The sequence below is a fragment of the Emys orbicularis genome, chromosome 6, assembly GCF_028017835.1.
Source record: "Emys orbicularis isolate rEmyOrb1 chromosome 6, rEmyOrb1.hap1, whole genome shotgun sequence".
Lineage (NCBI taxonomy): Eukaryota > Metazoa > Chordata > Testudines > Emydidae > Emys > Emys orbicularis.
The window spans coordinates 63,661,608-63,684,005 of record NC_088688.1 but is presented as its reverse complement, the minus strand read 5'-3'; the positions used below and the strand labels follow the sequence as shown (position 1 = coordinate 63,684,005).

The 22,398-nt window shown below is 48.4% G+C and overlaps 1 protein-coding gene across 1 annotated transcript in view; it reads right to left on the bottom strand.

Annotated features, from left to right (window-relative positions):
- FAM174A (family with sequence similarity 174 member A) overlaps positions 1–15,262 on the bottom strand; it is a 41,257-nt gene extending 25,995 nt beyond the window's left edge. The window contains exon 1 of the mRNA XM_065406768.1: positions 15,006–15,262. Within this exon, the coding sequence (XP_065262840.1) occupies positions 15,006–15,262 (257 nt within the window). The remainder of the gene's footprint in view (positions 1–15,005) is intronic.
- Between the last annotated feature and the right edge of the window lie 7,136 nt (positions 15,263–22,398).

Below are 22,398 nucleotides of genomic sequence, written 5' to 3'. Positions count from 1 at the left end.
CCCCCTGCTCCTCCCCCTCCCCTGCTTCCTGCGAATCAAATGTTTGCGGGAAGCCTGAAACAGGCAGGCAAGAGGTAAGCTGGGGCGGCGTGAGAAGGCGTGGCCCAGTCCGCCACCCCCCCCCGGCCGAGCGGCTCCCTCTGGCGGCCAGCCAAGAGGCCCTGGCCCTGGCGGCTCCGGCCCGGCTCGGACCCTGGGGCGCCGGCCCCGGTTCCGGCCGAGCGGCCCTGGCCCCAGGCGAGCACCCCCGGCCCTGGCCCTAGCGACTCCAGCTCGGCTCAGGCCCCAGGGCACCGGCTCCCCCCCCGGCCCTGGACGAGTTGCGCCGAGCACCCCCAGCCCTGGTTGCTCCGGCCCGGCTCGGCTCGGGCCCCGGTTCCGGCCCGGCCACCGGCCGAGCACTCCCGGCCCTGCCGGCCGGCGGGTGAGCGGCGCCGGCCGGCGGGTGAGCGGCGCAAGCCCCGGTCCCAGCGGCTCCGGCCCGGCCCGGCTCGGGCCCCGGTTCCGGCCGAGCGGCAGCATCCGAGCTTGCAGCCGCCTTCTCCCGGGCTCTGGCTGCTGCTGCGCAGGGGAGAGTGGCGGGAGGCGGGAAAGTTGGAGCCCGGGGAGGAGGCGGTCCCCTTACCATGCCTCCCTATTTTCCCGGACATGTCCCGCTTTTTGGAAATTCCTCCCGGACGGGGATTTGAGGACCAAAAAGCCGGACGTATGGTAACCCTACATTAGCAGCTTTTGCAACAGCCACAGAGAACAGTGCATTGTGGTAGCTATCTCAGCATGCAAGTGGCTGCAACGTGCTTTTCAAATGGGGGTGGGGTGGGGTGGAGTGTGACAGGGAGTGTGTTGTGTGTATGTGGAGGGAGAGAGAGTGGGTTTTGGGGGGGCTGAGAGCATGTCCACATGCTGTCTTGTAAGTTCAGACAGCAGCAGACCCCTCCTCCTCCCCACCAGGGGGGGAGGGATAACTCAGTGGTTTGAGCATTGGCCTGCTAAACCCAGGGTTGTGAGTTCAATCTTTGAGGGGATCACCTATGGATCTGGGGCAAAATCAGTACTTGGTCCTGCTAGTGAAGGCAGGGGGCTGGACTCAATGACCTTTCAAGGTCCCTTCCAGTTCTAGGAGATAGGATATCTCCATTAATTTATATTTTATACCTCTCTCTCTCACACACACACACACACACACACAGCATTCCACAGTAATGGTTGCTTTGTCTTGGAGCAGATAAGCATACCGGCTGTCAGAAACGGAGCTTTCAAAGGGCATATCCGCATTCCTGCAGCAATTCCAAAACAATGACAAGAGTGGCCACTTGACTTAAGGGGATTATGGGACGTTTCCGGAGGCTGATCAGAGCACAGTAATGCAACACCTCGTTCACACTGACACCCGGGTGTTTCAGCCAAGGCGCACCAAGTGTTAATCTTCTCGCCGAGGTGGAGTACCAGCAGCGCTGTAGCCGCAGAGTCAGAGCGCTCTAGTGTGGACGGGTAGTGAGCTAAGGCACCCGGGGCTGCTTTTATGCGCTCTAACTCGCAAGTGTAGCCAAGCCCTAAGACAGGCTTTTGGTTAAAGTGGGAGGGTTGAATCAAAGTTTATTTTCTTTATTTACCAGATTATTAGGGGAGTAACTCAGGGACATGTAAGTTACAACACTTGTAATTCTAAATACCGCCAAAGTCACCTATAGCCACACATAGGTGTTCCTTTAGTCTTTATGTATAAACCAAAATAAGAAAGTCAAAATAGATAACACCAAATTGGTGGGGTGCCAGAATTAAAGTCAGGTCACCTGGGTTCTATTACTCCCAATTCTGTCACTGACTTGCTGTGACCTTGGGCCTCAGTTCCCCCACCTGTAGCAAGGACAGTTATACCTATCCACCAGTGTAAAGCAGTTTGAGATCTACAGGAGACAGGCATTATACAAACCAAGTATATTTTACTGTAATTTTGGCAAATTATTGCTGCAGCTAAAATGCCAGAAGGAAGATGTTTGAAGAGACTTTGGAGAAGGCCGTTGGGGAATGTGTGTGGGAGGGGAAAAAAGTATGCTTTCAGGTCTACAGCGGCGAAGGAGAGTGTGGCACCTGTGTAGTTACACCAATGTAGCAGGAACAGTGAGCCTCTAATGTATATTCACTGCAATGATATGGGTTACCTTGGCTTCCAGCCAGAGAATGCAGCATCAGTGCAAGTCAGTCACTTTTTACATTGGTGCCAAACCCTCCCATGTAGACAAGGCCTCAGTTCTCAGGGACTCCAGAGAGGAAGTTTTGGGGTTATAAAAGAAAAAAAAAAATGGATCAAGCAGAGGAGACTGAGAATTAAAACTGTGGTTTGGTCAGACCTTGAGAACCTTGGCATGGATGCATGTTCTGCATTCCCAAGACCACTACCATAATTAATGAACGACTTTCCAATCAAGCTATGAACAAAACAAACTAATATTTAATTACTTTGCAGGAATATGTTGCCACTCGCCATCTATCATTTTTACTCTAGCCAACTGCCAAACAGCCAGTAAAAAACAAACAGGAATCTAGACAGCTCTCTACTATACAAAGGACAGCAAAAGAGTAAGTTTCAGTCTAATATTGGTAGACAGAAGGAACAAAGGACTATGAACAGTGCTAGACCGGAAGCCTTTCAGGAATATAATGACTATCTTTTTGGATGGAAATGCTGAAAGTCATAATAAGCAATTTCACCATTCATGAATCTGCAATATACATTATCATTCCTGCACTTTGGAGGTCTGTTTCTGTTACGAGAACAAGCATTACAAGCTATGTACTGTTGCCAGAATTGCTAGTGATGCTATAGCAGCTCTCAGAAAAAGGAGACTTCATCTTTAAAAGGCATTCTCAAAAGCGTCATCCTCAGAGGAAGCAAGGTTAGCCATGGGTCTGATGATGGAATAAAAAGAGTAGTCTGGTCCCTACAATGAGCTGGTTCACTTGTATTACATGAATTCCATGTTTCTGGAATTATTTAAAGAGTAATAATATGAGTTATGGGTAGTTTACAATGAAATTAAAAAAGCAAGAAGAAAATCCTTCGCAATGTTACATTTTTACTGTACCATCTTTTACAGCACTTACAAATTACTGAAAATAGTGGTTTATGATCCAATCACAATCTTCACTGTAGCAGTGAATAATGATGACTGAAAAATAAACCCATAATAAGCTCTCAGAACTAGAGAAGAGCAAACTAGAATCTACACATACAAATGGACACACACTATCCAAGATTAACAGCAATGCATTTTTTAATAGCATTTTTTTAATTTAAGGGCACATTTGCTGTTGTACATTTCAATTACCACAAAACTAGCTTTAATCAGAATGCCAAGAGGGGTACCGGTGAGTATACTCTGGGCAGCTATTGTTTGGAAGAACATTTTTATTTTTAAAAAGGGACTCATGTCTTTTGCAGATCAAGTCCACTTTCTCAATGAGTCACCAATAGAGGGGAAAAAGAGACTAATAAATCAAATAATCTTTCATTACCTCACAGACAGTACTTTGAAGCAGTTAAGCAGCCTTGACTAGGCAGCCTTTATTAAACTTCATCAAATGCTTGCAAATTGAAGTGTTTTATTGAAAAACTCTCCAAACATATCAAGAGCTGGTGGAAGACGCCATTTTATTTATTAGTGCTGAGTGAATTTTTTAAGATTAATAGTTTATCTGTGGAAAAATGAAGTTTCAGGTTGACCAAAAGTATTCAAGAATTTGACTCAAATTCACTGAACAGTTCCAACCAATTTTCTTTTCCAGCCTAGAGTCACAAGGCAACTTAGGTGCTATTCACAAAACCACCAGAGAAGGTGGAGGCATTGCCACCCTTATAGCACCATGGTTGGGGAACTTACCTGGGATACAGGAAACTTAGGTTCAAGTCCCCATTCTTCTTGAGTCACAACAAAATTTTGAACTTGGGTCTCCCACATTGCAGGTGATGACCCTAACAACTAGACTACAGAGTATGTGGGGGTGGGTTACAATCTCTCCGGTTGAAGCTATGCCATGTTGGATAAATAATTAAATATCCATTGGAGCAGGGACTGAAACCGAGGTGACCAACCCTCTATTCCCCAGGATGAGTACTCTAACCACCAGGCTAATCCAGAGTCATTCTGTATGAATATTTACAGTAAGTGGAACAGCTTCAATAGAGAGCTCCACCCCAGAATACCCTAGAGTCTACTGGTTATTGCATTCACCTGCAATGTGGGAAAGCCAAGTTCAAAATTTTGTTGTGAATCAGGAAGAATGGGGACTTGAATGCAAGTCTCCAACATCCCAGGTAAGTCCTCTAACCATAAAGGGTATAGGGTATAATTGCTGCAGCAGCACCAACACCAGTTTTGTGAATGGCATTTCCAAAATTTGCTTTGCTCTTAATTAAAAAATAAAAGTTAAAAATGCTGGAAAACAAAACTTGTCATTTGACCAAAACCTAATTGTTTTCCAGGTTTTTGTTTTACAGAGAAAGCAATACAAAAAATTATTTGGGGTCAATGCAAGGTGATTGTTTTTTGGTTTGCTGGTCAAATGAAAACAAACAAAAAAATCCCATCACCACACACCAAAATAAAACCACCACCACCAAACAAACAAAAAAACACACCAAATCCCCCCTCCTCACCCCAACCATTATTTGGGCAGCTCTACTTATTATACACTCAATTGAATGAGATGCCAAGGGCCCTCAATCCCACTGACTTTAATGGATCCAAGGGGGAAATGCTCAAGCTTGCATTCCAAAATGGCACATAAGGACTCAGTCCTACAAACACACACATACTTAACTAATGAAATCAGACGGGTTATGCACGTGCTTAAGGTTAAGCATATGTCTGTTTACAGCATTGGAGCCTAATCCACAAATTTCCATTATTCACATGAAAGAATCCTATTCAGCTCAATAAGGTTACTCTCATAAGTAAGGGCTTGTAATATTGGACCCTGTAAATCTGTCAATCTATATTTGTTTAATTTGCTCTGAGTGATATATTAACCACTGTAACAGTTTGGAAAATTTCCAGATATCAATCTAAGAATATCCCTCTAAATATCCAGGGATAAAGAGTGATATTCTTCAGAAAAGAGATTCGTTATAGTAAAAGTAGAGTCTTGGATAACTAAAGATAGAATTTTTGAAATATAGTTTTCTTTCCACTGTTCATGCTGTTTACTTTTGAATTTTTCTAATCTAAAAAAATGAAATTAGCCTAGTTAGATTCCAGTCTTTAGTTTGGAGGTTCTCAGTGCAGTCGTGCCATTTTTTTTTTTTTTTTGCAAGAACTACAGGGGAAGGTTTATTTAAATCATGGCAACTGTTTCTACTGGTTCAGTTTCGCAAGTGGAGATTTGCTTGGAAACAGATCTTCATTCCTTAGGAATTTATCTGCACATTCCTCCATCTAATGAATAACAACACTTAATTGCGTACATTTACTTCTTAAAATCTCATTTAAAAATGAATGTCCTTGATCACGACTGGTGCAAAACTGACTATAATGGAGGCTAAAGTTCTTGAATTATGGACAATGACAATACGGGCACCAACACAATGGCTAGCCCGTCATGGAGGATTCTCTAGGAGTGAAAAGTAATCTGTCTGTCCTTTTCACAAAGGGAACCAGAAATGGACCAATATTTACCATGAATTTGACAGAATTTGGTCAACTTATTTCATATGCTGTAGGCCAGCCAATCATACTTCAGAAGATAATGACTTTCAGTAACTACCAAAGTAGGTCAAATTTAAACCTGCGACCTTGACATGAAATCACTTATATCCTCTACCACTTCAAGAGCCATCCATTCTGCTGGCAGCTCCAATGTTACGTATTTTTCACGCTACACATGTAACTTTGACCTTGAAAACCCTTCTTCATCTTTGCTAGAATGCATTTATTCTACGACATGATCTACAAGATGTTGGTTTAGAAATTTGTTTACCAGAAGCAGTTTACAAGAAGTGATGAAAGAAGGTTTCTTAAATTCAGCATTAAAAAGTGAGGCTGTAATATGAAACTATCACTCATGTGCCAGTTTTATTCATACTTGACAGAACATGCAGTACATAACATTAAGGAATGTTTAGCCCATATTAGGACAGTGAACATCTATTCTGTAATCTAACTTTGTTTCTGCTTGTAAAGCCTTTGCTTTTGGAAGTTATTTTTCAGTTGGATACAATGCATGAATTGTCCACGTTCATTGTTCAAAGTGCTATGGTGATGGGCACTATTATAAGAACCCATACAGATAGGTCAAGACCATCTTAGCTCAAGGAGGGGTTGGAAGAATTGTATATTGCCTTCTTCAATGACTGATTTTACACTAAGGTCAACAGAAGTGTATGTATGTAGTTTAAAGGCAGCATTCTGACCCTTCTGGGCTGTCCAAAACCAGTTTTGCACTTTCATTTCTTCTCTTAGGCCTGGTCTACACTATGAGTTTAATTCGAATTTAGCAGCATTAAATCGAATTAACCCTGCACCCGTCCACACAACGAAGCCATTTCTTTCGAAATAAAGGGCTCTTAAAATCGATTTCTGTACTCCTCCCCGACGAGCGGAGTAGCGCCGAAATCGATATTGTCATTTCGAATTAGGGTTAGTGAGGCCACAATTCGATGGTATTGGCCTCCGGGAGCTATCCCACAGTGCACCATTGTGACCGCTCTGGACAGCAATCTGAACTCGGATGCACTGGCCAGGTAGACAGGAAAAGCCCCGTGAACATTTGAATTTCATTTCCTGTTTGCCCAGCACAGGAGAGCACAGGTGACCACAGAGAGCTCATCAGCACAGGTAACCATGCAGGCCGATAATCGAAAAAGAGCACCAGCATGGACCGTACGGGAGGTACTGGATCTGATCGCTATATGGGGAGAGGATTCAGTGCTAGCAGAACTTCGTTCGAAAAGACGAAATGCCAAAACTTTTCAAAAAAATCTCCAAGGGCACGATGGAGAGAGGCCACAATAGGGACTCAGAGCAGTGCTGCGTGAAAGTCAAGGAGCTCAGACAAGCCTATCAGAAAACAAAGGAGGCAAACGGTCGCTCTGGGTCAGAGCCACAGACATGCCGCTTCTACGCTGAGCTACATGCAATTCTAAGGGGGGCCGCCACCACTACCCCACCTCTGACCGTGGATTCCGAGGCGGGGGTAATCTCATCAGCCACACCTGAGGATTCTGCAGACAGGGAGGAGGAGGAGGAGGACGACGACGAGCTTGCGGAGAGCACACAGCACTCCGTTCTCCCCAACAGCCAGGATCTTTTTCTCAGCCTGACTGAAGTACCCTCCCAAGCCAGTACCCAAGACCATGACCCCATGGAAGGGACCTCAGGTGAGTTTACCTTTTAAAATATAAAACATGCTTTAAAAGCAAGCGTTTTTTAATGATTAATTTGCCCTGAGGACTTGGGATGCATTCGCAGCCAGTACAGCTACTGGAAAAGTCTGTTAACGTGTCTGGGGATGGAGCGGAAATCCTCCAGGGACATCTCCATGAAGCTCTCCTGGAGGTACTCCAAAAGCCTTTGCAGAAGGTTTCTGGGCAGTGCAGCCTTATTCCGTCCTCCATGGTAGGACACTTGACCACGCCATGCTAGTAGTAAGTAATCTGGTATCATTGCATGACAAAGCCTGGCAGCGTATGGTCCCGGTGTTTGCTGGCATTCAAGCAACATCCGTTCTTTATCTCGCTGTGTAATCCTCAGGAGAGTGATATCGCTCATGGTAACCTGGTTGAAATACGGGAATTTAATTAAGGGGACAGAGGTGGCCCTTCCTACTGGGCTGTTTGCCTGTGGCTGAAAAGAAATCCTTCCCTGTAGTAAGCCAAGCGTGGGGGGGGGGAGGTTGGGGATTGGCGCTGAGCTTTTCACGTGTGGCTAGCAGGGATCTTCCCTGATACCAGACACGTGGTGGGGGGAGGGATAAAGCGATCATCCCAGAGAATTGGAGGGGGGGGGGGTTTAGTTTGTTTTCTGCTGCTGAAGGTTAACAGGAAAACCGCAGCACTCAACGAGCTTTGCTTGGTATGTGGGAAAGGAGGGCGCAGAAGCTGAAAGACAATGGCTTACCATGGCCGCATGGAAGCCGAATTCTGTTGCCCGGCCCTGCGTCTATGATCTCTAACAGCAAAGCCACAGGCACACAATATTAAGAGGCAAAATGCGACCTTGCACAGAGATCACATGTGCTATGTAATGTGAATAGTATTGTTCACCGTGAAAGAGTATAAGCATTGTTCTGTAAAATGTATCTTTTTAAAAAATTCTCTCCTTTTTTCCCTCCCTCCAGCAGCTGCAAATTTTTCAAGCCTCCCTCCTCTGTCCCGAAGGCTATCTCAGATAAGGCGTCGGAAAAAGAGGACGCGAGACAAGATGTTCGCGGAAATCATGGAATCCACCCGCAATGAAAGAGCTCATCTGAATGAGTGGAAGGACACAGTTTCAAAGTATAGAAAAGATGCCAGTGAATGTGAGGATAGGAGGGACCAACGTGAGGACAGAAGGGACCAACGTGAGGAGAGGAGAGACGCTCGAGATGAGAGGTGGCGGCAGGAAGATCAGAGGAGGCAGGATGCAACGCTGGGGCTGCTGCGTGAGCAAACAGACATGCTCCGGCGTCTGGTGGAACTTCAGGAACGGCAGCAGGATCACAGACTGCCGCTGCAGCCCCTGTATAACCACCCTCCCCCCTCACCATGTTCCATAGCCTCCTCACCCAGACGTGTGAGAACGTGGGGGGGGGGGAGGCTCCGTGCACCCTCCCATTCCACCCCAGTGGACAGCCCAAGCAAAAGGCTGTCATTATTTTAACCTTTTTTTAAGTGGCCTTTTCCTTCCCTCCGATCCTCCTCCCAAACCCCACCCGGGCTACCTTCTCAGTTCTCTTCCTCTTTTTATAATCAATTAATAAACAATACATGATTTTTAAATGATAGTGACTTTATTTCCTTTGAAAGCAAGCTGTGATCGAAGGGGGAGGGTGGGTTGCCTACAGAGAATGAGTCAATAAAGGGGGCGGCTTTTCATCAAGGAGAAACAAACAGATCTTTCACACGGTAGCCAGGCCAGTCATGAAACTGGTTTTCAAAGCTTTCCTGATGCGCTGCGCTTCCTGGTGTGCTCTTCTAATCGCCCTGATGTCTGGCTGCGCATAATCAGCAGCCAAGCGATTTGCCTCAGCCTCCCACCCCGCCATAAAGGTCTCCGCCTTACTCTCACAGAGATTGTGGAGCACATAGCAAGCAGCAATAACAATGGGGATATTGGTTTGGCTGAGGTCTGAGCGAGTCAGTAAAGTGCGCCAGCGACCTTTTAAACGGCCAAATACACATTCCACCACCATTCTGCCCTTGCTCAGCCTGTATTTGAACAGCTCCTGACTCCTGTCCTGGCTGCCTGTATATGGCTTCATGAGCCATGGCATTAAGGGGTAGGCTGGGTCCCCAAGGATAACTATAGGCATTTCAACATCCCCAACGGTTATTTTCTGGTCCGGGAAGTAAGTCCCTTGCTGCAGCCGTTTAAACAGAATAGTGTTCCTGAAGACGCGAGCGTCATGAACTCTTCCTGGCCAGCCCATGTTGATGTTGGTGAAACGTCCCCTGTGATCCACCAGTGCTTGCAGCACAATTGAAAAGTAACCCTTGCGGTTTATGTACTGGGTACCCTGGTGCGCCGGTGCCAAGATAGGTATATGGGTTCCATCTATCGCCCCACCAAAGTGCCCTTACGCATGCGAAAGTTTCGCAGCCACTGGGAATCGTCCCACACCTGCAACACTATGCAGTCCCACCAGTCTGTGCTTGTTTCCCGGGCCCAGAATCGGCGTTCCACGGATAGAACCTGCCCCATCAACAACATGATCTCCAAAGCGCCGGGACCCGCGGTTTGAGAGAAGTCTGTATCCATGTCCATATCACTCTCGTCGCCACGCTGCCGTCGCCGCCTCCTCCTTGCCTCGTTTTTCTGGTCCTGGTTCAGCATAAATTGCACGATAATGTGCGAGGTGTTTACAATGTTCATGACTGCTGTCTTGAGCTGAGCGGGCTCCATGCTTGCCGTGGTATGGCGTCTGCTGTGTTCACCCAGGAAAAAAGGCGCGAAACGGTTGTCTGCCGTTGCTTTCATGGAGGGAGGGGTGAGGCTGTACCCAGAACAACCTGCGACAATGTTTTTTGCCCCATTAGGCACTGGGATCTCAACCCAGAATTCCAATGGGCGGGGGAGACTGCGGGAACTATGGGATAGCTATGGAATAACTACCCACAGTGCAACGCTCCGGAAATCGACGCTAGCCCCGGTACATGGACGCACACCGCCGAATTAATGTGCTTAGTGTGGCCGCATACATTCGACTTTATACAATCTGTTTCCAAAATTCGAATTCTGTAAATTTGGATTAATCCTGTAGTGTAGACATAGCCTTCTTCCATAAGGGTATATTTAAAATACATGACTTACTGGTTGGTACAAGGATATTAGAGGCAAGGTGGGAGAGGTATAACCTTTATTGGACCAACTTCTTGTTAGTATCTATTAGTAAATATTCATCCTTCTAGTCCTTTCTTTCTGTATATTTGATTATTTATATATCAACTATTCTTCAGAATCTTTATAATGTTAACAAAGAATAAGTTGAATTCTAAGGCCCAGAACACTGACCGACAAGTAACCCTACTCAGGAATTTTATGCATTAGGCCAGGGGTGGGCAATCTTTTTGGCCTGAGGGCCACATCTGGGAATAGAAATTGTATGGCGGGCCATGAATGCTCACAAAATTGGGGTTGGGGTGCAAGAGAGTGTGAGTGTGAGGGCTCCAGGGTGGGGCCAGAAATGAGGAGTTCAGGGTGTGGGAGGGGGCTCCAGGATGGGGCGGGGGAGTGAGGTCCGGGGAGGAGGGGTGAGGGCTCTGGCGTTGGGCTAGGGATGGGGGGTTTGGGGTGTAGGAGGTTGCTCCAGGCTGGGAGCGAGGGGTTCGGAGGGCGGGAGGGAGATCAGGGCTCGGGCAGGGGTTTGGGGTACAGGGAGAGGCTCAGGGGTGCAGGCTCCAGGCAGCACTTACCTCAAGCATCTCCCGGAAGCAGCGGCATGTACCTTCTCCAGCTCCTACGCAGAGACGCAGGCCAGGCAGCTCTGCACGCTGCCCCATCCGCAGGCACCGCCCCTGTAGCTCCCATTGGCTGCGGTTCTAGGCCAATGGGAGCTGCAAGGGCAGCACTTCGGGCAGGGGCAGTGTAGGAGCCGGAAGGGGGCCATGCCGCTGCTTCTGGGTGCCACGTGGAGCAGCCCCCGAACCTGCTCCCCCACTGGAGCACCGGAGTGGGGCAAGCCCCAGACCCTGCTCCCCAGCAGGAGCTCGAGGGCTGGATTAAAACGGCTGGCGAGCCGGATCCGGCCTGCGGGCAGTAGTTTGCCCACCCCTGCATTAGGCTGTATTTAATAATTCATGGCATCTTCATGTCTATAAAACTTCAGATATTCTAGGAAACTCTCTCCCCATCGTTAAAATATAGCCTTACATAAGCATATATAAAGACTTGGGAAACTAATAAGGGATGGTTGTTACAGCAGATGTTTTCTGTTGGGGAATCAACAGAGAAGAATAATCATGGGATAAGAAGGACTCACTGAGAGATACTATCTTAAAGAATTGTCGGTCCTCTCAGCTGTAAATAAATTATGCCTTCACATATAAATCAGGTAAACCGAGAATGTATAGAAATGACATCAGAACATGTTTTTGCCAAAGAAATGTCCTATATGACGACACTTGTATGAGAAGTTAAGTTGGGGAATGAAACTGCATACATCTCCAGATACAGTGAAGGAAAGAGACAGAGCCACCTTAGATCCGACAACAGAGTGGTAATGTATCTTTTCTTTCTATACTCTATATAGTCCTGTACTAATCTCTGGTTGATAATCTTTGATTAAATAATTCCAATTGAGCCTATTTTTCAACAATCTTGAGTCGTCACTAACTCAGACATACAACATTCTGCTGGTGAAAGTGACAAGCTTTTGGGTTTACACAGAACTCTTCTTCAGGTCTGAAAAGCTACTCAGAGTGTCACATACTAAACAATCCACCCTCTATTAGCTAAGGAATTAACATGCTATAAAAGACCATACAAGGTGAAGTGGGTAGTTTAACATCTCTGCAGATCTAGGGCAAAGGAGGGTTAGTGAGTTATAGATTGTTCGAACTAAGCCATAAATCCAGTGTCTTTGAGTCCATGAGTTTTAGGCTAAGTCTACACTACAGCTTCTGTTGGCAAAATTTATGTCACTTAGGGTGTGAATATTTCACCCCTCTGAGCAACATAAATTAAACTGACATAAGCATTCATGTGAGAGCTTCTCCCGCCAACATCACTTATGCTGCTTGCAGAGGTGGGTTTTTTAAGCCAACGGGAGAGCTCTCTCTCCCGTCGGCATAGAGTGTCTTCACTAAATGTGCTGCAGGGCACAGCTGTATCAGTACCTGTATCAAAAGAACCTACTTCATTACGAAAAAAAACTCTGCAATCGCACACCCCTAGTTGTCACCTACCACCCTATGCTGGAAACCATACAGGGTATCATTAAACAATTAGAATCTGTGCTTGACAGGGACCACGTCCTGAAAGAAATCTTTCCCAAACTCCCTCTTCTGGCCTTCAAACAACCCCCCAACTTTGGCAAATTCATTAACAGAAGCAAGTTTCCCACAGTCCAAGACAAACACAAACTCAAAGCAGCACCAGACGCTGCCAGAACAACAGATGCAAAACTTGCAGACATATCTCCACTGCTACAATGATTAATAGCTACCCAAACATACCTTTCAAGACACGTGGTGTACCTAATCCATTGCACTAAATACCCCAATAACAAGAATTACTTGTAACAAAAGTAAATAAGAAATTTTCAGAGTGAAGTCAATTTAAAATTGACAGGTCCCCTTAAAGAATCACATCTGAAGCTTGACGGTACTTGGTGCATGAAAATATGCCTCTCTCCCAAAACAAAACAATAACCATTCCTGCAAAATTTCTGCAAACATATAAAAGTAACTGGATTTAAAAATAAAGTAATTTCACACTATACAGTGCTTTCATTCTCCATGTATCTCCAAGCTTTACAACAAGCGATAAGTGCATATTTTCCACATATGCAAGTATATATGCTTGCTATTTTATTAATGAGAGGAAAATCAGCATGGACTCCAAGCTATCAAAAAGCATGGATAGGGAAAACTAATGTCAGAGAAAACAATCCAAGATACAAAATACCAGTTGTGCCAGACTACAGCTGAAAGAAAGTTTTAGGACTACTTAAGCAATTAGGTCACTCATCTTAATGTACCTGAGTGTTCTGGATCTTACTTGTCAAAAAATGATAATATTCCTTTTTAGAAGAGATGTTACATAATGCAATATATTGGTTAGCATACTGCTGAAGGGCTCAAATATTAACTTTGAAGCTTACATCTTTTAATGAAAAATTATCAATTTACCACAAAAGTGAATCAACTTGGGGTATATGTTGAATCTTTAAGACATTTGCAAGTTAAAGATTGGCAATCACACAGTGCAGCTCCGCATTGGATCATCTATGCAAGATTCACTCTTTGGTGACGCAAAACAAACCAAAGGCATTAAATTGAAATATGGGTTCTTCAGTCTAGCAGAGAAAGATATAACATGATCCAATGGCTAGTCACTGAAGCTAGACAAATTCAGACAGGAAATAAGGCTTACATTTTTAACTGTGAAAGTAATTAACTGCCAATGATAGAGAATCTATTACAACCCTTGGTAAATTGTTCCAACAGTTAACTACCCTTTCTGGTTTTATGATACAGATCATCTTCAATTTAATGTAAAAAGAATTTGAAAAATAACAAGTGAGCAATGAAGAGCAGCATTATTGATTTGACAACATACAAGAGCAAGTCTACACTACAGCGCTACATCGGCGCAGTTGCACCAATGCAGCTGCGCCACTGTAGTATTTGTGCTGAGGGGAGAGTGCTCTCCCGTTGGCATAGCGTGTCTTCACCAGACACACTATACAAACGGGATATGCCAACAGGAGAGCGCTCTCCCCTCAGCACAAATACTCCACCTCCGCGAGAGGCAGAAGCTATGTTGGCAAGAGAGAGTCTCCTGCCGATATAGTGCCCGAGTGGACAGTGCTTAGGTCACTGTAACTTGTCTTTTTCATACCCCTGAGTGATGTAAGTTACATTGACTTAAACAGTAGTGTAGACCAGCCCCAAGTCTCAAAAGGTAGTCAAGGATAAGCCACAGAGAACTTTTAAATCAATGTTTCTCCACAAGGACATTAAAAGTGAAGACAAGTAGACATGTGCTTGAGTAGACGTGCAGAGTGGCAAGGAGAGGGGGTAACGTGGTCAAAACAATGAGGATTCTTACAGCAAGACTGAATGTGTGTAAAATGTGACACGGGTGTTTGGGGATTAACATGTGACATTGTATTTATGTTTAGGCATCTATAACTATGCTGTCAACATTTTAGAATGGTACTTGACCTGTGACATTCAGTCCAAGGCAGATAGCAAAGGACTGCTCCTCCCTAGAAAGCGCTGCCCGAAGTACCTGACATCAGCAAGAAGGCAAAACAGCTAAGGAACCGAAGGTGATGGGCACAGGAGGGTGCAAAGCTAATGCCAGTGCAGTTTCTCCTGCAGAGGATGCACAGCGCGAGATGTCCGTGTCGTACCCCACGGGATGCCCCCGGGGCAGGCTGCGCTGGGCACGCAGTGTTTGGCTCCGTACACCTCACCTGAGCGCTCATTAGCAAATCCCCCGGCGTGTGCAGCGAGAAATCCTCACACCCCACGGCCAGCCCCGCTGCACCCGGGCCCGGAGGTGGGACACTGCAGGGGAAGCACCGACCCCCGCGCCCGGCAGAACCCGACAGGGCTTATATCCCCCGCCCGCCTGGCCCCTCACCGCACGGTCCGGATCACGAAGTAGACGATGAGGGCGGCGCTGGCCACCACGAGCACAGCCAGGGCGCGCTGGGTCATGGGCTGGTCCCGCTCGGGCGGGGCCCTGCTGCTGCCATTGCTGCTCCGCGTCGCCTCCCCGGGGGTGCTGCCTTGCGGGGGCGTCGAGCGGGCCGGCGGGTCGCTGTTCGCCGCGGCAGCCTCCTCGCACAGCGCTCCCAGCAGCAGCCCGGTCAGGAGCCAGGGAAGCGGCGGCCGCATCGCGCCCCCTCCCTGCCCGGCTCGGGTACGGCCACGGCCTCCAGGGGGAGCCGCCGCGGCCTAGGCGCGGCCGGGCCCTGCAGCGGCGGCAGAGGAAGCGGAAGTTCTCATCATGGCTCCGAGTCCGGCAGGGCCGCCGCTGCCATGGACGCTCCCCGGCCGCCGCTGTTGCTATCAGGTGACCGAGGCGCGTCGCTCCAAAACTAAACTGGGGTCGACGCATGCGCGATTGCAGCTCAAGCCTGAGGGCGCGCGCGTGGGGACTTGGGCAGGGTGGTTGCTGCTGGCTGTAGCGCTGGGCAGAGGCCAACTGCAGGCGGGTATCATACGCCACGCCGGGCTCTGCGGACGCAGGGACGAGAGTGTGAGTGTGAGCAAAAAGGGGTGACCCACCCCAAACTCTGTGCTCCGGGATAAGGCAAGAGCCGGAGGTACCCGGATCCCGCTGGCTGTCTTTGGCTCTCTCCTCCTCCCCCACTTGCAGGGGGAAGCCGGGCCCGGAATTTTTTCGGGCCCCCCAGCAAGGGTGGACCGGCTAAACAGGGCCGACGAGGGGGGGAAGCCGGGCCCCCTTCCGGACCGCCGGGCCCCGGTAATTTGTACCGGCTTATAGCCCCCCCGTCGGCCCTGTTTAGCTGGTCCGCCCTTGCTGGGGGGCCGGGAAAAAAAATTTCACCGGGGCCCTGCACCATCCACCACCTAGGGAACAAGCCTCGCTCTTCCTAGTGTAACTACCCGCCCGCTCGCAGCCCGTGGCTCCCAGAACACAAGCGCTGCCGCAACCCAGATCTGGATCCTTTCAGGGTTTATCTCCCCCCCAAGGCTACTGGCAGGAACAGGGACCACGTGTACCAGCCCCTCCTACTGCGCCCAAAGCATTCCAGACCTTGAGTGCATGATAGTGCATGAGGCTGCGAAATACTGTAGATCCGGCACCTAGAGCAAGCTGGATCTTGGTAATTTTTGTGCCCAAACCCCATACTGTAAAGAATCTAAACAAATCTATTGTAGCTGTTTCTAGTTCATCATAAATATCTTCCTGCTTCTGGATAAAAATCTGCCCTGTGACGGGGGGAGGGGGTTGCCAATTTTCTAATCGCATAAAACCCAACAATTTTGCCCTGCCCCTTTCCTGAGGATCCGCCCCCGCTCACTCCATCCCTCCTCCCTGCATGGCTCATTGTCCCCCACCCTCACTCTCTTTCACTGGATTGGGGCCGGGGGTTGGGGTGTAGGATGGGGTGAGGGCTCTGGTTGGGGGTGTGGGCTCCAGGGTGGGGGCAGAAATGAGCGGCTCAGGGTGCTGGAGGGGGCTCTGGGCAGGGTTGGAGTGTGGAAGGGGGTGAGGGCTCCTGCTAGGTATGTGAGCATTGGGTTGGGGTCAGAAATCAGGGGTGCAGGGTGCCGGTGGGAACTCCGGGATAGGGCAGGGGGTTGGGATGTGGGAGGGGGTGTGGACTCTGGGGTGGGGCTAGTGTAAGAGGTTTGGGGTGCAGGAGGGGGCTCAGGGCTGGGGCAGGGGAGCTGGGCACGGGAGGGGGTGTGGGGTGCGGGCTCTGGGAGGGAGTTTGGGTGTGGGAGGGAGCTCAGGGCTGGGGCAGAGGGTTGTGGTGCAGGCTCCAGGAGGGAGTTTGGGTGCAGAAGGGGACTCAGGGCTGGGACAGGGGGTTGGGGCATGGGAGGGGGTGCAGGCTGCGGGAGGTTGTTTGGGTGCAGGAGGGGGATCAGGGATGGGACAGGGGGTTGGGGTACAGGCTCTGGGAGGAAGTTAGGGTGCAGGAGGGGGTTCCAACTTGGGACAGGAGGTTGGGGTGCAGGAGGGGATTCGGGGTGTAGGCTCCAGCTGAGCGACACTTACCTCAGGCAGCTTCCGGAAGCGGCCAGCATGTCCGGCTCTGAGGCGGAGGGGGCAGGTGGCTCTGTGGGCTGCCCGCACCTGCAGGTGCCACTCCCGCAGCTCCCAATTACCAGCCAATGGGAGCAGTGGAGTCAGCACTCGGGGCAGGGGCAGTGCGTGGAGCCCCTGTGCCCACCCCTGCACCTAGGAACCAGACATGCCGGCCGCTTCCAGGAGCCACGCAGAGCCAGGACAGGCAGGGAGCCTGCCTTAGTCCTGCTGCGCCACTGACCAGACACCTGGCAACCTCAACCGGATGCCTCTGACCAGATGCCTGGCAACCCTACCTCTGACACATCTTGGTCCAATAGCACTGGAGAAATTACCAGCTGGTACCTAGCTCATGCTGGATCATGCCAGGTTTTAATCCCAATCTTCTGAATTCTACTATCTGAATAAAAAGTAATGTACCAAATCCTAATGACCTTAAATGCCTGTTGCAAAAGGTACAGCAGAATTGCAAAAACAAGCTGATTCCAGCGACTTCTTTTATCCCAATCCCCCAAATCCTACCAGCTAAATCAAGAAGTGCATTTTTTTCAGTTCTGTTGGAAAAATCCAGACCTCAATACAGCAATTACAATTTTGATTTCATGAGAGCCCCATTTTCTGCTGAAAAAACACTGATGGAAAATTTCCAGCTTCTCTATCCAACATATTTGCAGTGGAGAAGTGAAGATAATTGAAAAGTTAATTCTAACTTTTCAGAAATGAGAAATTAGGCAACGAGTAATCGTTTTTTGAGTCCTGACTATACTATTGAGTACTTTTTGATGGACGGTAGATTCCCCTCTTCAAAGGAAATATTGACACCCTCTATCAGTAGGGTTCCCATATACTCTTTCCTTTTTTTCCCCCCCCAACAGCCACAGATTTCATGAATCAGTCTCATTTAGTGGCTTTGATTTCTTTCTGTACATTACACTTTCTGTGACAAAATCTGGGATGGAGAGTGTCATCGTCAGTCTGGATTTTTCTGGTCCAGCAGGAGCATAAATATGTATTTCTATTTTGACAGTACAATTTGGAGACTATGAGCCAAAATAATCTAAACTCCAGCAGGTTTCAGGAACTGGAAATATCTTTGTGGTGCTATTGGGTTTTTGTTTGTTTGTTTGTTTGTTTTTTAAACATGTGGCTTCCACAAAATCAAAATTTTCCAGTTTTTTTTATTTTTAAGTTTCTTTTATGTTGAGAAAAATTAAACTAATTATTTAATTTCAGCTAATATTGTCCCATATTGAAACATTTTGGTTTGCTCAGACAAAGAGAAACATTTACTTTCAGACCAATTTGACATTAAACGGTCTGCCTGAACTGTTGTGGCAGCTCACCGGAGTTGTAGTTCAGGTGCCTCATGCACCTATTTTCCCCTACCGTCTGGGCTCCCTTACCAGACTACATCTCCCATGATGCAGTGTAGATGCATTATGGTCTCTCTTCTGACTGAATTGCCATAGTGCATCATGGGTGTCCATGACTGCAGTGTATCACTGAATTTTTTTGAGACTTTTAATTCCACCCAAAGTTAATATTTCAGCATTTCATCCTGGTTTAAAGATGTACACAAATGTAGAAATATTGGAATTTCCTATCGGATGTAAATTTTTATTTTGATCACCTCTAATCTTGGACCCTGTGTACAAGAAAGGTAATGATTTGTGTCACTGCTGTTACCACTGTTACACAATTACCATAAATCTTATACAAAGTGTATCATGTAAAGCAGTGGTTCTTAACCTTTACTGCAGCCTGCACCCCTTTGGTTCTCAAAATATATTCTCGCACCCCTTATTAAAAATCAAAATATATTCTCGCACCCCTTCAACCTGTCCCTGCCAGCAGGTATATGGGATCTTGGGGAGCAATTACCACACAGGTGGGGTGCCAATTAATTTCTTTATTAAGAAAATGCAAAAACAGGGAAAATTCAATAGTGAGGGGTATGGGGTTTGTTAAAGTAGACAATTGGGGAGGGGTTTCTTTTAGTAAATGGGATAGGGGGTTTCAATAGTGGGGTACAATACCGTTGGTAACCAATTAACACTGAAGTATAAATGTAACAGGTAGCTAACAATTTCTATGTAAAGAGTGTGTCACAGCAGCATATAACCAACTAACAGTATGGGTAAAATGTGTTAAATAACCAACAACTTTAGGTAAAAAATGTGTCACAGTGGTGTAAATGTAAAATGTGAGGTGTGTTAGAGAGAAAAGGAGTAGCCAATGGGGTTTTATGCTAGAAAGAGAGAGAGCAGACAGGCTGCAAGTTTTAACAGCAGAGAGAAAGAGAGAGAGAGGGGAAGAAAGTGGTAGAGAAGTGAGGTTGGGGGAAGAGGAGCACGTGGTGGAGCAGAGGCCAAAGGCAGAGGGAGATTTAAACTCAGGGAGACACAGAGAGCAGACAGGCTGCAAGTTTAAACAGCAGAGAGACAATTATACAAAACACAGCAAAATCTTATCTATGATTTAACTTAACCAAAACTACACAAATTAGCAAGTAACAAAACACAATGCAACAGTTCTTTAAGCCTAACTTACAGGGTACAATGCAAGCAATTTTCTAAACCTAACTTAACTACAGCTATGCAAAATGAAATTACAACTTATCTAGACTAAAGGACAAAATCTAACCTAATGGGTGCACCTTATACTAGGGGTAGTTCCAGAGGGCAGAGTGGTGTGTGCCCAGGATACAGCTCCAAGGGGGGAGGGGGATTTAACTAGTGGTGGCTGCAAGCTGGCAGCCCAGGATACAGTCCAGGAAGGCACAGGCTTATTTCTAGCAGCAAAGGCGCTGCAAAGCAAGAAACAGATTACAGATACAGACCAAGGAGTTTAAGAGAGGTTTTAAGACACAGACCAAGGTTTAGCTTTAGTCTGTGTGCTGGGGAAACAGAGCCAGCAGCTAAAGTAATAAAAGTATAGAAAGTTTCACAGAGGGATTCTTACCAGTCCCCAAGGCAGCAGCAAAGGCAGAAGCAGCAACAACATCAGAAGAAGCAAGGAGGGCTCGGTACGGTCTTGATAATCAGGAGGTCTCTCAGGCAGCAATTCGTTCTTCGTGGGGGGGGGGTGTTAAAAACGGGGGTACGCTCAAAAATAAAACGAGAGCGGAGAAAGGACCCCCCAGAACTCCTGGCTGATCAGACCAGGTAGCAATGCAGGAACCTTTCTGATGTTTGTTTCAAAAATGCCTGTTCTTAAAGGCAATCTCAGGCAGTTTCCCCACCAGTAATCCTGATAGGCTCCTTCTGTCACAGGGGAGGAGATACAGGGAAAAACTGCAGGTGAGCATAGAGACATGCCTGGGCAGAGTCCTGGACCATAGGCGTGAGTTCCCACCTCAGGACTCAAAAGCACATGAGGCCTATGACTCATGCCCAGGATCTTAAAAACACATTAGGTCTTGCAGCTCTGGACATTGCCTACCCTACACCGAGCCCAGGTTTAACAAGGTGATAACAGGACCAACCCTTTGAACAGGGCAGTAGTCCCACTTAGCACGTAGCACAAGTGGCCATCCCTTTGAGAAGGGCAATGGCTCTTGGTAAACAACTTAAGGGGCCCTCCCTTTGAGAAGGGCAGTGGCCCTGGTAAACAACTTAACAGCCAGGGAGGGGCGGCCACAGGAGGAGAACAAAAACAAAATGGAGTAAGGGGACAGCTGTAAGAAACAAAATGGAATAGGGGGAAAGCTGTAACAGACAAAACCTAGGTATATTTTTGTTTGTATATTACAGTAATCGTTAAAAAATGTATAATGTTAATAAATACATAGGTTTGATGAAACAAAGTAGTTGTACTTACGTGCCTGTGCTTAATTTGTGGTTTTGATGATTTACCTTCTAAAAAAATCTGGCATGTCTTGCACCCCCAGAAATGGCATCTCGCAGGTTAAGGTGCACCCCAGGTTAAGACCCACTGATGTAAAGTGTCATTGGAAAATTTGTTTGCTAAGTACTGTTATTCTGTTTATATATACACATGTATCATCTTTGTATCTGACGTTATGAATATTGGCTATGTGCTTGTATCTTAAACCTGTGTTTTGTTCCTGGGTGACACCCTCCAGATACAATTACATCAAGGCTAGACAGCTGTGTATTGATAGCCCATCAAGGTCTCTCAGCTCCCACAATGGGCCATTGAAAAAAACTCATCTCACCCAGATGGCTCTTGCTGAGGATGCTTCAGACAATGAGGATCCAATGGCCGCCCCCTGTGATTCAGCAAACCATGCGAGGACATGTGATATGCTCTTGTAACCCTGGACTCCATCTCAGTGGCGTAGCCAGGTTCTAAGAGCAGGGGGAGCAAACATAAAAAAGGCGCCCCCCTTGGCTCCTCCTCTGGCCATGCCCACCTTGGCTCCTCCGGCCACTCCGCGCCCCCCCCCCCCCCGCCCTCATGGGGTCCACTCCGCGCTGGCTTCCCCTCTGCGCTGCTACAGTGCTGAGCACCCCCCTCGCCGGGCCCCCCAGGCGGGGGGTGAGGTGACACCCCCATGTGCCCCGGGCCGAGCCACGGTGGGGTCCGTGTCCCTTTAAGAGCGGGGCTAGGCTGGGCTGAGCCAGTGGGGGGTGGCTCCGCTTCCCGCTGCAGGCTGATACCGGAGCCTGGGCTGAGAGCCAGGCTCATCTCCTGCACCAGCTCCGGGCGGGGCTTTGCTGCGGCTCTCCCAGTCCCCCCGGGCTGGGCCGCCCCACGGTAGGGGCGGGTTGCATGAGGCAGGGCAGGACCCGGTGGGGCCGAGGGCTGAACAGGCCCGGCAGGGCGGTGCGGGGGCTGCTGGAGGGAGAAGCTGGGGAAGGGGTGGCACGGCCTCAACCCCCTGGGGCTGCCTGCCCTGTGGAGGAGGCAGAGGGGCGCAAGCCGCAGCAGGACCCCAGCCCCCCGGGGAAGGGGATCTGGGGCCAGCCCGGGGAGGCAGGAGCAGCCCCGGGGGTGCTGGCCGCGTGCAGGGCAGAGCCCCGGGAAAGCCCCAGTCCCGCGGCGGGCAGTGCTGCAGAAGAGGAGCCTGCGCCCCATGGTGGGCTAGGGGAACCCCAGGCAGGGAGAGCTGGGCCGCCCGCACCCACCTCTCGTGGCCGCTCTATGCTGCTCCCGGTACCAGCCCCGCTGCTTTCCACTTCCTGTGCCTGGCGCGGCCCCGCCCCACCACAGGGACCAGCCCCTGCCCCCCCCCCCCCCCCCCCTTTGCCTGCAGGAGTTCAGCGCCGGCCAGCAGGCCAAGCTT